Source organism: Aptenodytes forsteri, unplaced genomic scaffold (genome assembly GCF_000699145.1).
Source record: "Aptenodytes forsteri isolate BGI_AS27 unplaced genomic scaffold, ASM69914v1 Scaffold26, whole genome shotgun sequence".
NCBI classification, from domain to species: Eukaryota; Metazoa; Chordata; class Aves; order Sphenisciformes; family Spheniscidae; genus Aptenodytes; species Aptenodytes forsteri.
In genome coordinates, this window is record NW_008794125.1 from 1,259,207 (window position 1) to 1,272,488 (window position 13,282).

At 43.5% G+C, this 13,282-nt stretch overlaps 1 protein-coding gene across 1 annotated transcript in view; it reads right to left on the reverse strand.

Moving 5' to 3' along the window:
- The window catches only part of SEC14L5 (SEC14 like lipid binding 5), a 36,079-nt gene extending 23,552 nt beyond the window's left edge, over window positions 1-12,527 (reverse strand). The window contains exons 1-2 of the mRNA XM_009277310.2: window positions 12,466-12,527; window positions 10,445-10,520 (exon numbers count right to left, since the gene is read on the reverse strand). Of these exons, the coding sequence (XP_009275585.1) occupies window positions 10,445-10,507 (63 nt within the window). The 5' untranslated portion in view covers window positions 10,508-10,520; window positions 12,466-12,527. The remainder of the gene's footprint in view (window positions 1-10,444; window positions 10,521-12,465) is intronic.
- Between the last annotated feature and the right edge of the window lie 755 nt (window positions 12,528-13,282).

The window sequence follows — 13,282 nt, forward strand, 5'->3', positions numbered from 1 at the left end:
AGAAAAGGGGAAACTACCCTCCTCTACAAGCCCTCTATTTCACCTGCTTAACGCCTTCCCCTCCAGAGCACAGAGGTCCTCTCCGAGTCCTTCACCTTCCTAGTACCAAGGTGTTACACATATTGACAGCGCAAGTGTGTTCCTCCTCCCCCCTCTAGTTTAATCTCCTGTAGACTGACAATAGCTGTATCGCTGCTGTCTCCCATATGATCCAGAGAACATGGCCGGAGGGCAGGATCTTTTATAACAGCTACTCCTGTTTCTCCTCTGCGGGTTTCAACATCCTTTTCTAGCAAGTGACCTTGAAAGCAATTACACAACAGAGGCCTTAGGAATCCAAAACAACAGGGACATCCAAGCACTGAATTACTGCATGAAACAAAACACCTCAAAAACCAAACTCTTGCACACGTCGAGGCTCCTGGCAGTTTCTTCCAGCCCGGTGTCTGCTGGGTCCTGAGTGATTCCAACGTGCTCCAACAAGAGGCAGCTTTTGTTAGATGATCTAGTTTCATACCTTAATATCCTAGAGGGAATCTTATCCTCTCAGTCTTGGGGCTGCAAACCGACTCCCAGGGCAGCAGTTCTGGCTTTCTCCCCACACCAGTCACCTAAGAGAGGTGATTCTTCAAGCTTCTCACTAATACACAGCAAATGGGCAAACTGGTTTGGATTCTCCCTATCAGCCTGCAGATCCTTTAGCAAAGTAAATATACAGAGTTTGCGTGCTAAATGCTGCTGCCCATGAAATCACACAGAAACATACCGAGCTATTTTGGAACAGCGGTTGGCAGGAAAACATTCATCTTCTACTTGATAAGTGAGGCTCTGAAGTGGCTGCTAGGCCATCATGTCTTTAGGGTTTGGTTGCTTGGTTGGTTTTTTTTAATTTTGTTTTTTTGTTTGTTTTGTTTTTTAATACTGGTAGGGCTTCCTTAGTGATGGCATCATGGAGATCTGCTATTTCAGATTTGAGCAAGAGCACAGGAATGGAAAAACTATGGACTGACTCCTGTGTGATGCCAAGGTGAACTTGAAAGGGATCTTCAAGAGTGTAAAAGCTCAGCTATTGGGGAAAATGATACTGTGTAGAACACGTGAAGGAACTAAACTGTTACTCACCTGATGTAGACAGAAACTGTTATAGTCAATATTACATGAATATCTTTCAAGGATAAGACTTCATCCTTGTGCTAAGAGGTAAGCCACTTCAAACTTTCATGATCAAACACAGAGTTTAAATCTATATTAATTAACGAGATTCCTCAAGGTCATGTTACAGCCATGTGCAGTTTGCCAGGATAAAGGAAGAAAATGTACATCTATGTTCAGGTGAACGGGAAATGAGGAGGAGACATGACATCAAGTTTTGAGCTAAAGATGTCCAGATCATCATCACTTTGAAAAGAGATGATGAGAAGCAAGATAAGACCCTTCATCACTTTTAAGTAGGAAGTGGATGCGTTTGGATTAGCTTTTGAGCAGCTCTAATGATACATAAATATCTCTCTCCAGATTTAGGTGTTTTCAGGTTATGGCCTTCTAGGAAAAAGTAATCATTTCATCTTGCAGTCCCTCCTACTACTCAGTCTAACTGCTGAAGGGAACCACAGGGTCTGCACACCTATTCACCAGACACAATAATCCATTTTCTTTGAAACCGCTAGAACAGACACCTGCTTCTCGCTAGCCATAGTAGTGCAAAATAAAATACACGTGGAACAATTGGGAGCAGGGAGGGATCAAATGGATATTTGGGGTGCAGAAACGCACTGAAGTCAGGGAAAAGGGAACTTCGTTTTAAGGAGGTGCAGAGTATCTGCAGAGTAGCAGGAAAAAGTCTTTGTGGCCTGAGAAAAAACACTTTTGCTGGAAAGAAGAAAAAGATTTGCCAGTGAGTAGTCCACTGGACCACAGTACCCAGGCTGCAAACATTGACCCAGTGTTATCTCTCCCTGGACTACAGCCAATAATTTGCCTCATTTCTTCAGATTTTGGTGAAAGAAACAATTCAGGGAGCAGCAGCTGCCTATTACAATACAGGCACAACTGAGTGACACAGCAAACCTACTAAAACCAGGACATGCACTGCAGCTGCACAAAGCTAACTCAGGAAACTACCAACGTGCCTGACCTCCTGTCTGAGGAGAAACAATACTCCATTCAAGCTATTCTGCTATAGCATTTTCCTCTGCTTGCCAGAGACAAGAAACATGGTGGCGGAGCAGTTCAAGTCCAAAGAGCACAATGCATTGGCCTTTACAAATAGCTATGGAAGCGATGCCTTATCCAGGAACCATTGCTAGCTGGTTGGACACATCTGCCATAGCCCATTGTGGAAAGAGAGATACACCGAAATAGGAAGGCAAGGAAGCAGACATCTCAGGTGACTAACACCTTAAAGAGCAAAACACAGCAATCAAGCATCACATCGCACACTTACTGCTCAGTGAATCACCCCCAAAATCAAAAAGGCTGGCTTACAAAGTAATGCCTAGTTGGAAGGACAATCTGCTGTTGCCAGAAGCTGCTGTGAGAATTTATACAAATTGGCCATAATTCAGGGTCAAACTTGGGCAGGTCACTGTGCTTAGCAGTTTAAAAAAATCCGTGCTGGTTGAAATGTAAAAATTGATGATGGTTCTAAATTTTCTCACCTCTTTTAGTCCCTGCTCAAGAGCTTATTATTTGTCTTCTGCACCTACACATTCAGTAGAAGAGAGAAGAGTCTTTTAGTCACTACTGGAAAACAAGATAACAGCGATACCTCCAGCTATGTTGTGTGTCCTTGTGCTATGCTGCAGTGCCATTGAACCACGGCTTACTTTAGAGCTCATCCGTTCCAGCACTAGATTGCACTGATCAGATTAAGCTTGAGAACACAACTCATCCTTCAAGGAAGTAAGCTTCCATGTTGCAGCCAGAGAAGAAAACAGGGACTATCCTGTACAGTCTCTTTGAATTACTGTAAATCTTCTCTCCAATCCACACACGGTGCCAGCGCCATCCGTTCCTAAACCATTCTTGCCCAGCAAATGGAGTCTTAGCAGTGGCAATGCAAAGCTATCAGAGAGACTTGTATGATCCCCACAAGACACACTAAGCAGGCCAGATGTGTAGATGTTGCCAGCAGTTCTCCACAACTCTGAATAAGCAGTTCTTCCATCCCCTTCCAGCAGCTGTGGTAAACAGCACTCACCAAACCTTTTCTACTCGCTTGAGGGGAAACGTCCCACACCATAATCTCAAGAGAAATGTCAGCTCTTTGCTCAGCTTGACTATTGCTCACTCTCAACCTGTTTAATACTAGGAGGAGGTGGTGACAGGGTACAGGGGCTGAACACATGAATACAGCTGTGAAGAATCATCCCAGCTGACACAGAGATCATTACTTTCAGACTTTTGTTGCCAAATGCTTCTCAGCAGTAAGATGATGGGATATTTATAGTGTATCTTGACAGCATGGTTTCAAACCATCAAGTCACACTGAAGCATCATGTCTTGAGTCAACACTAGATCCTCTGTAAGTGCATAAAATGTTAACCCAGTAGCTTCTGACAGTCACAACAAAGTTCCCTTCAAAACATGGCAAAAAGAAGAGACAAGGGAAGCTGCCGCCTTTAGAACACCTGGCACAGCCCATGGCTGCAGACAGACTATCCACATCCAAAAGATGATTTGTCTGCACTCAAGAGGCAACTTCTATAGACCTAACAATCCTGCCAGAGAAAATCCAGTAGATTCTGTTTTGTAGGGGAGTATCCATTTCTTAACTACTGCTCAGATTACTATCAGGACATTTCGTGTCATATGTGACATGGATTGAACACCAAAGAATAACAAAGAATAAACATTTTCCCCCTGGGACATTGATTCTGTCTCAATCCCTAGGGTACTGCCAACCAGAAATACCATTTCAGACAGTATCTGAAAACTGTGTCATTATCTACATCACAGCAGCTCCAAAGGAGCTTTCAAGAACTGGGCATACAGGCTACATGCTGCAAAGCTCTACCCCATGTCATCTGCAGCTATCCAGGGACACAGTGGGTAGCAGGCCACTGCAGGAACCTCTTCTCTGGCACTCCTGGTTCCAGAGTTCACACTTGAAAGCAGAGGCTATGAACCAGCATCAAATATTTTAGTTAAGATTCTACTTTTCTTTATTTAAAACCAGCCTGTGATGATACTAGAATAACAACAACAACTTGGAGCTCCAGATGGGGATATTCCAGCCTGTAATTACAATTAAGTATATTGGAACCCCCAAAAAGGTATTCTGTGGTGCATCTGTGCTGTAGGCACTGTAAGATATTGCACTCTAGTGACCTAGACAGCCCATCTGCACATCTTATGTAGCAAGACAGCAGCAGCCTTCTGAGACCTGGATGGGCTGTGAACAGACACATTGAACTCGTCACTCTAAACAAACCCACAGAACTAACGTGATCCTTGCTAGACATCAGTCTGCTTGTATGTTATACTGCTTTCTCACACCATTTTATGTTACCAACGTGTACTGCAAGCTGTTTCGGCCACACTGTGGTGCCTACCCAGCAAAAGAGAACTCAGAGGTTCTGTTGCAAAAGCATCACTGCATCAGTCAGTGAAATATTGAATCCTCTGAGACACCGCAGCATTAGAGAGGAGAGCATGCACGATATATCAGGATTTAAGCAGTCTCTTTATATACTCAATGTGCTAAATGCAACAGGAAGAAGTCATTAAATAACGCTACTTAAAGATCTAACATCTTTAACACAATGCATGTTAATGCTGAAAAGGCACAAATAAAAATAATTTTGAAAAGGTGTACGCAAAGCAATTCTAGCTGTCAGGACCTGAACTTCAGTATTCAAAGTTTCTTCTCCTGCAGCTAAACCTGACAGCTAAAATAGCAATGCTTTCAATTAGACTGTGTATACAAGCCTCCCAACACTGTTGGCACAAAAGAATGTTGGGACAATTGTAAAATAAGTGATGCATTTTGATTTTAGTGGTATTGGATGTTTGACTCTTGCATGTAACTGTGGGCGAGATCAACTGCTGTAAATGAGCAAAACTTCAGTGGCTGCAAAGCAGCTTTGCCAGTGTGCAAATAGCCAGTGTAGTCAAGGCTGATCTGCTGGTGGATTATTCAGGGGCAACAGTGAGGACCCCTGCCAAATCCTTGACTATCATCAAGACTGCTTCAGCAGGGTCAGGCATGTGAGAAAGGCATCTCACACAAGGACCACGGATGTTTGCTTTTGACGGGCTACGATCCTGTGTTACAGGATGAGAGAACAAAGATGATGGAGAAGGAATACTTTCTGCTGCTTACTCCACGCGAAGCAATTTCTGACTCTAAATAAACCTGCAACATTTGTAGCCTGAACTAAATTTGCCACCCAGCTTGTTAGCGCCCCCGACACTCAAACCATACTGAGAAGAAACAGAAGTATACACCATTAATTTCCTACTTTATCTTACCTGAAAAATAAAGAACTCCGGATCAACTAAATGCAAAGAACACTGAATTACCACTACAACTAGAAAAGAGAGTCACAGAGCTGCTTGGAAGTACAGGTGGCAAGCCAGGACCTCAGATGACCAAGCTTTCACCTGCAGACACAGGCAGAGAAATCATGAGCTGCCGCCTAACAGATCTATTAGAGGGTCTGAGTGATGCTCAAGGTAAGAAATGCCCGTATACCACACATGCACCCAAAGAACAACCGTCCCCCGTCCCAAACTAATGCTGCACACAGCAGAAGCACTCTAGACTGAAGAGTACCACTCAACCAGTGCAGCGAGAAACATACACCACTGCTGTCCATGCATGCACTTTCAAGAGATCGGGCTCTCAGCTGCTCATATGTGTGTCAACACATGCCGTGGGCAGCACCAAGAAACGAGGTCAAGCAGAAAGAAGCACTGAGTCACATTGTGCGTACCAGTTGTACTCCGTGCTTAAGACCAAACTGCTCTTGAGCCCCACATGTGCACAATGAGAACTGATGCTACTGCAAACTTCCAAATGCCTGATCTTTGTTCTGTCTTTTCAAAACCATGACATATTTTTAGATAACAGTAGCAAACCACTCAAAGGCTGCAAACATAAAGCTGATATCCTGTATGCAGTAAGCTTAAATGTCAAGTTATGTATATAAATTTTTTCACATAGACATATAGCTTTTTAGCTTTTAACTAAACCCAGCCTTTAACCTACTAGTGTTGTGTTTTGCAGAGCTTTCGTTTCATAGAAAAGATAGAATCTCAGATAGTAAAGTGATGAAGGTTTGATTTGGTTCAAGGTGTAAAACCTCCAAGCAGAACATTCCCCTTTTCAGCATCTGCATCCTTTACCATTCCCTTGGCACCAGGCTGTGCAGAAAGACCCCTCGCTTGCAGCAGAAGCCATAAATTGCCGTTAGTAGCAATAAGAGCTGAACGTGAAGTGCACTGTAAATGTGGCAAGAGGACCAAACAATTGACAGAAGTGCCGTCAGGAAGTTTCTCATTTGCACCACCACTGCAGCAACACAAACTATACATCAAGTACGGAAGACCACGTAAGAGTCCCTGGGGGGGTATTTCAGTTCTGTAGCATTAGGAAACATCCTCAGCAAAATTAGCATGTACTATAAAGTATGCAAAAATGGCAGATGTCAAATCCAAGTGTGAAGGGCTGAGTGCACTACTAAAATTAATGGGAACAAAACTCCCCACTATTTTCAAAGCTAAAACTACCTCATCTAACCTAATAATTCATTGGCGACAAATAGTATTAAAAATGCTGTCTCTCTCAGCTCTGTTTCCTGCACAATTATGCCTTTTGGACCTGCTCACCCAAATCCCATTCTCATCTCCACATGTCAGAGAGGGCTCACAACGATTTACATCATCCAGAGTAAGTTATCACTCATGAACTACGTGGCAGAAATACCTCTCCTTCCAGATTTTTCCCTCTTTCTAACATTTTAGTAAAAAACTTTTAGCTTTAAAACTACAACTACTACACAAACAAGAAGTTTACACTTAGGGATTTTCTTAGCTGTAAAATAAAATGAGGAGACACATGCAATCTCAGACCTGCTGATCTAATTGAAGGGAAGATGACATCAGGCCCAGAGAGGCATGGACAACCCATTTGAGGGAACAGCTCCATTTAAAAGGAGAAACGAAACAAAACAAAAAGAAAGAGATAAAATGGAAAGGAAAAGCATGACAAGATAGCAAAGCATAACAAACATCAAGGTTCTTTCCGAGTATAAGGGATAAAGATGTCAGACACTGGTTATAATTTGAAGACCATAACATTTGTGACCCTTTAATGCGAGTGCAGATTAGGAACAAAGCAGGTGAAAATGACTACTGTGAATTTGGACAGGTGTGGAAAGATGGTCCTTTGTTTAAACCTTTTCAGAAGGGAGGACTCTTCTAGCAAGAAAAAGAAAAAAATTCAAAACTCCTGAATGACCTCCTGAAGAGACTTGGCAAGCTGATTGCTTTTTATTTCCTCAGGTGCACAGGACTGGCAAAGAGAACAAGAAGGTGTGGTCCTCCTTCCAAGGACTTGGAAGATACGTAACATCTACTGCCTACAAATGCTGGAACGCAAGCTGCAGAAGTATTAGTAAGCAGCAGAGTGTAAATTCATAGACAAGTATCCAGAGACACACAATAACAAAGGTATTAGCAGTAAAAGCACCGGCTCATCTGTCAAGCAGATCCCTGTGCTGTCTAGAGGACGAGCTGCACACACACGCACTCTGTACAACTCCAAGGAAGATAAATTGTGTTCCTGGTGGTAGGGCTCAACAAAAGGCTGTGTGTTTGAACAAGGCCAGGAAGCAATGAATTGTTTGCCTCATTTGGCTATGACAACCCTATTTCTCAGACCCTCATATCGGAACGAAGCACACGCACTGTTTTCTATAGTGGGATCCAAACGTCCGAGGTTCTGGGGGAAAAAGACTTTTCCTGACACTACTTACCTCGTGACATAGCCTGAACAGACCACAGGAAGTATGACCCTCCCCGTTATGCAGATGAAGAATCAAGCACAAGTGTATCAGGCTGAAGGGTGCATGGAGACCCATAAAACAAGGAGTTGTCTTGAGGTCACCCACATCACCTCTGCTTTCCTACCATTAACCACGGTATGAGACCTCGGCACTCCAAAGGTTCACACAAAGCATTTGAGGGGAAAAGATGAAAGCAGCTGAATATTAGGTTCCCAGTGCTGAGGAAGCTGCTGTCAGATTTATGTCGAAGCAGATTAACAGCAATGCCACGTGCTGAGGAGCAAAACAGCTTCACTGTACGCCCACTCCCCCTGCAAAACTTCCAGCAACTGACAGCTAGCACCTGACAGCTCTGTGAAATCTGCACTGCCTCCACACAAATGGAAGACTCCATCTGAACATATCAATTGCAATAACAAAGCCTGCACCCAACTCAGCCTGCCTGGACTGCCACTAGATTGAAACACTACTTTATAATGCCAGTCTTCATAATAAAGTAGATCCTGCTGCAAACACATGATTTTCACAGGATATTAGAGTGGGACTAAGGGGTCTATATTCAGCTCCCTACTCCACTACACAGTCCTTCGGGTGACGCTGGACAAGTAACTTGATCTTCATAAGAAAGAGGACTAATAATTTTGCTAAGGTAATGGGAATTTGAGTTTGCTGAACACCTAAAGGATGACATTTACAATCCCAGCCCTGAAATCCCAGGGATTTTTAAGTTCTGTCATGTTGAAAAACTGAAAGCAAATAAAACTAAACCACTTGAAAAATAAACCCATCAAACCCTGGCCTTTAGGCATTCTGCTAACAAGCTTAAAGGATTTGTCTAGAGGCAGCCCTCCTATATTAGCAGCCAATCTATTGACAGGCATCTGGTGTTAGGTTTATCCTGCTAATATAGACAACAGGAACATGGAGAGGTATGCATACAGCAAAGACTACCAGTATCTTCATAACAAGTACTGGTGTCTTGTTCTAATATAGGATGCACTGAGAGACCAAAGAACATGGCCAGAAAAGTTTCAGTATCACAAACATCAGCCCCAGACTGGTTGGGGCACTTCTACAGCATGTTACTGGCTTAGCTGTTAACAGACATGGCAAACTTGGGTAAGACTGGAAAGAGAAAAAGAGGGGGCGTGGGAAACTGGCAGGGGGGGAGACAACTGTCCAAAAGAAAGTGTTTATTTTGATAATTAGAGAGCATCAAAGTGAATGGCACCTGCTCTCAGCTGAGGAACTGCTGCTACCTTCAGGGTTCATTATTCTCATTTAGGACCAAACAAAGAATCTCTCCCCCAGTTTTAACGATGGAAATAGAAGACTGGAGACTGTTTTGGATAAAACAAATCTTATGGCACTTATTTCCCAGGAATCCAGAAGAGGCAACATTGTCAAGAGGAACGCAATGCATTACGTCAGGCTCTCCCTTCCATTCATGGGAATGATTTCAGCTACCTGAAATGGCTATAGCTTTCCATCTTCATTCTTGATCCCTAACAGACCAAAAAACCCGGTGTCCTTGTTTAGCAGGGAAGAGAGACAATGAAGAAAGCAGCAGACTAAAAGTGGCAAATGCTACGTCTTGGGGATCCCTAGAGTAGACTGAAATGCCCAACAGATTACAAAACAAAGCCTTGCAAGAGTCTGTAAGCAAGCATCTCAGGTAAGTGCCCAAATGCTCAGTGCTGCCCTTGAAATGCAAACAGCAAACCTTTCAGAAGGGTAATTTAACTCACGCCTTGAAGAGCAGTGACTAAGTCCAGAATATCACAAATGTCTTTAAACTCTACCTAAGGAAGCTGCCATGGCCACATTAGCTTTCTGCATCACCAGCAAATGAACTTCAATTACAGCCCACAAGCCCCTTGGGGAAATCACAAAATTTGGAGAGAGAACTCCAAACGTTTCAATCACAGGGTGAACAGGGAAGAACAATACAGAAGATTTTTTCCAAAGACTTCTAGCTTTTAACCAAATCAAAAAGCTCGGTATGATTTAGAATTGTTCTAGATACATACATCCTACAATACTGATTGGGATCAGATCTAGAGAGATACTAAACTGAATGGCATTTGGTGATAAGGCAAAGACGGTGTCTGGCCACAAACTGACCCTGCCTACCTGAATGTCACAATTTTTTCCTTCCTTGTAAAAGAGTAATTACAGAAGGTTGGGTTTTGTTGGTTTTCTTCCCTCTAATGACTGAACTGCCTCTCTTAAAATACTGAGATGTCGATTCTTATTTTTCATGGAAAATTGAAGAAAGGACAAAAAGATAATGAGAGCTAAACCTCTGTTCCTGCAATGTACCCGTAAGGTTGCCACAAAGACATGCTAGCCAAAACCGCAGTCCCCCACCTCCCACTGGCCTGAGGTTGCAGCCCTTAGCAGCTGGAGAAGTAAAAGTGCTGAGTATTACTCACTGCCATCACGAGCTCAAAAGGATATTTGTAGACTCGAACTGGGGACTGGTATTTCTGCACCATTTTTACTACACACCTGTAATAGAAAGAAATTGGAAAATTTTAGATCCCTTACACCAGACACCACAACACATTCTAGCAATTTTCACAAACAGACCTTACTAGAAGCCTTAACTCTTTCTCACAAATAGAGAGGAGGAGACATATTAGGTAGAATATCTTGCCCAGCATCGCTTAGCAAGCCAGTGGCAGAGACAGAACAAAAGGCAGGTCTCTGCAGTCTCAGTCCAGTGCTGTGTCCAGCACGCGGTAGCGTCCTTTGCTGCTTCCCAACACTACTACAGTAAATTCAACTTAGAGCTCCAACAAAACTCACGACAATTAAAGCACAAAACAGAGATGTAAAGCCAGAATCAATTGTGCTCTGGAGAAGGAGTCTGTCTTAGGAACCTTGCAAAGCTTAAAAGGCGACTCTTCCCCCCATTCCCCTTTTCTGCATTACATTTGTAATCATTATGCAAAGTCCCCCTTGTTGAAAGCTTCCATGGCTTCCCGTATCTTGGTGTTTTAAATGCTTTTGTGCACAAAGTAGCAGTCAGTTGTTTTAACCCACTAAAAGAAAGGAAAAGGAAACAGCATGCTTAAAGAACACGCCCGACGCTAAGCTAGCAATCACATCCCACTGACTGGATGCCCACTGCTTCCAGCTGAACTAAGGGAATAACCGCATGCAGTGGAAACAATTCAGTTCTCAGCATTTCATTTCTCCTAGCCACCTCTCACTGTTCTCATCAGGATTCCTCCCTCAGACTCTCTTGCTGGGGTTTTAACCCTCAAATATGCATCAATAACCAGCATCTCAAGGAAGTACAGAAACCATTAAAAAAAAGGTTATTAGGCTGCTTTCTGCAATTCCTTTAGGTTCCTTTATATCACTCCCATTAATACCATCTACGAACGTCAGAAACACAAAAGACTGGACGGCTGGTTTGAGACACTACGCTGATTCCACCCCACTCAAATTCCACTGCTGAGCAGACACAGCCCTCGGCAACATGACGCAGTGTAGCACTGAACTCAACAGTCAGAGCATTAAGACAACTTATCCCTGACATTTTAAGCCCCCAAATGGAGGTGAAACTTGAATTAAAAGGCAAACGGCAATAGATTCTCCCTCAGAAAGACTGCTGCAAAATGCCATTACACAGTAAAATCTAAGCAAAGGAGAGGGGAAAAAGACTTTTAAAAGTTTGAGTACCTGAGAACAAGGAATGTTTGTAGAAGGATCTCACAATCGGGCAGTTACTCTGCAGACGATCACGTTACCCAAGGAGCAACGTTCAGGACTTGCTGGGTCTCTAGGAGTCTTACTGGTACTAAAAGCCAGTCCACGCAGAACAAGTAAATGCAGAGAGAATGCATCAGCAGAGCATCCAACTCAAACTGAAGTGAGCGGAGCAGGGGCAAGCAAACACCCAGGAAGCCTGGGCTGCTATCACGTATCAGATACCCGAGCCAAGAGGCACGGGGCACCTTGTAACGCAACACTGTAATATGATTATGCAAGCGCGATACCTAGGCTGTGCGGGAACCTTCCCAGTAAGTGCAAATATAGCAAGAGAAGCCTCGTCAAACGTATTTAGCTGTGATCTTGCTCCCTGTTCTAACCTCGCCTGCTAAACCAGGAATTCCTGCACCTCTTAGGAGGGGATCAGGGACCTCCACAGGAGGAAGTTTCAGGACAGACCAGTCAGTCTAGAATCACCCACAGCCCAGAAACAAAGTCACCAGCAATGGAACAACGGGATGGCACAAGCTGTAGTTGAACAGCCTTAATCATGCTGCTTGGATAGATCTGTTGCTCCCAAGCAGCTGCGATACCCGATTGCCACGGGCTTACTGTCCCATACTTCTCTAGTTGAGTGAAGTTTGAGAAAAAGAGCCAGTGACTGTTATACCCATGGGAAGCTGAGGAAGAAAGACAGCTGATAACTCACACCTGCCCTAGAAAGCTTTCATACCTTAGGGAAAGTGCAGTGGCAGACCTTCTACGCCCTCTCCTCAAAACAGAGCTGCGAGGCAGTCATTCTGCTTCTCAAAGCAAGAGGAACTCCAGCTATAACTCCTGGGAAAAAAAAAAAATCAGAAAAGGCAGTGAAAGGGAACTACTCAGTGCACACAGATACAGATGGATGATTAGCACTGATAATGATGTAAGGTTTTCAGGTGTTACCGCTGGGCAGCTGGGCCATATCAGCTAAAGACGTGCATCCTCATAGGGCTTCAGAACCAAAAAGACAGACATGTTTTTAAAGTCATCTCATGTATGCCACTCAAATTATAAACAGATATGTTCAACCACCTTGTAAAGAAAACCAGAAAGAAACTACACAACTACAGAATATGTCTGCTCCTTAAACATCCATCATACCACTCCAACCTCTACAGTAGCCCAGGCTACCTACTCTACTTCATATTTGCACCTAGCTAAAAGCACATATTAGGAAACACAGCTCAGCTGAAGAGCAGTGACTCACTAAACTGCAGCTCCATCACTTAGAAACCCCAATCCACAGCTAGAGGCAGACCTGTAGCCATTCATTGGGTAACACCAGGGAAGAGCATGAGTTCAGGCTGACCAAGCCCAGTGCCTGTAAAAATTCAGAGAGGCTGGAGCTGTCAATGCATTGAAGCAACATACTTAGTTAATCACTTTAACCATCCCAATAAGATATTAAAAGTGTTTCAATTATTGCGCACCTGAACACAGAAAACAGCAGCAGCTACCACATTTCACAAAGCATCCCGTGACACACTGACAGCAGTGCCAACAGCACG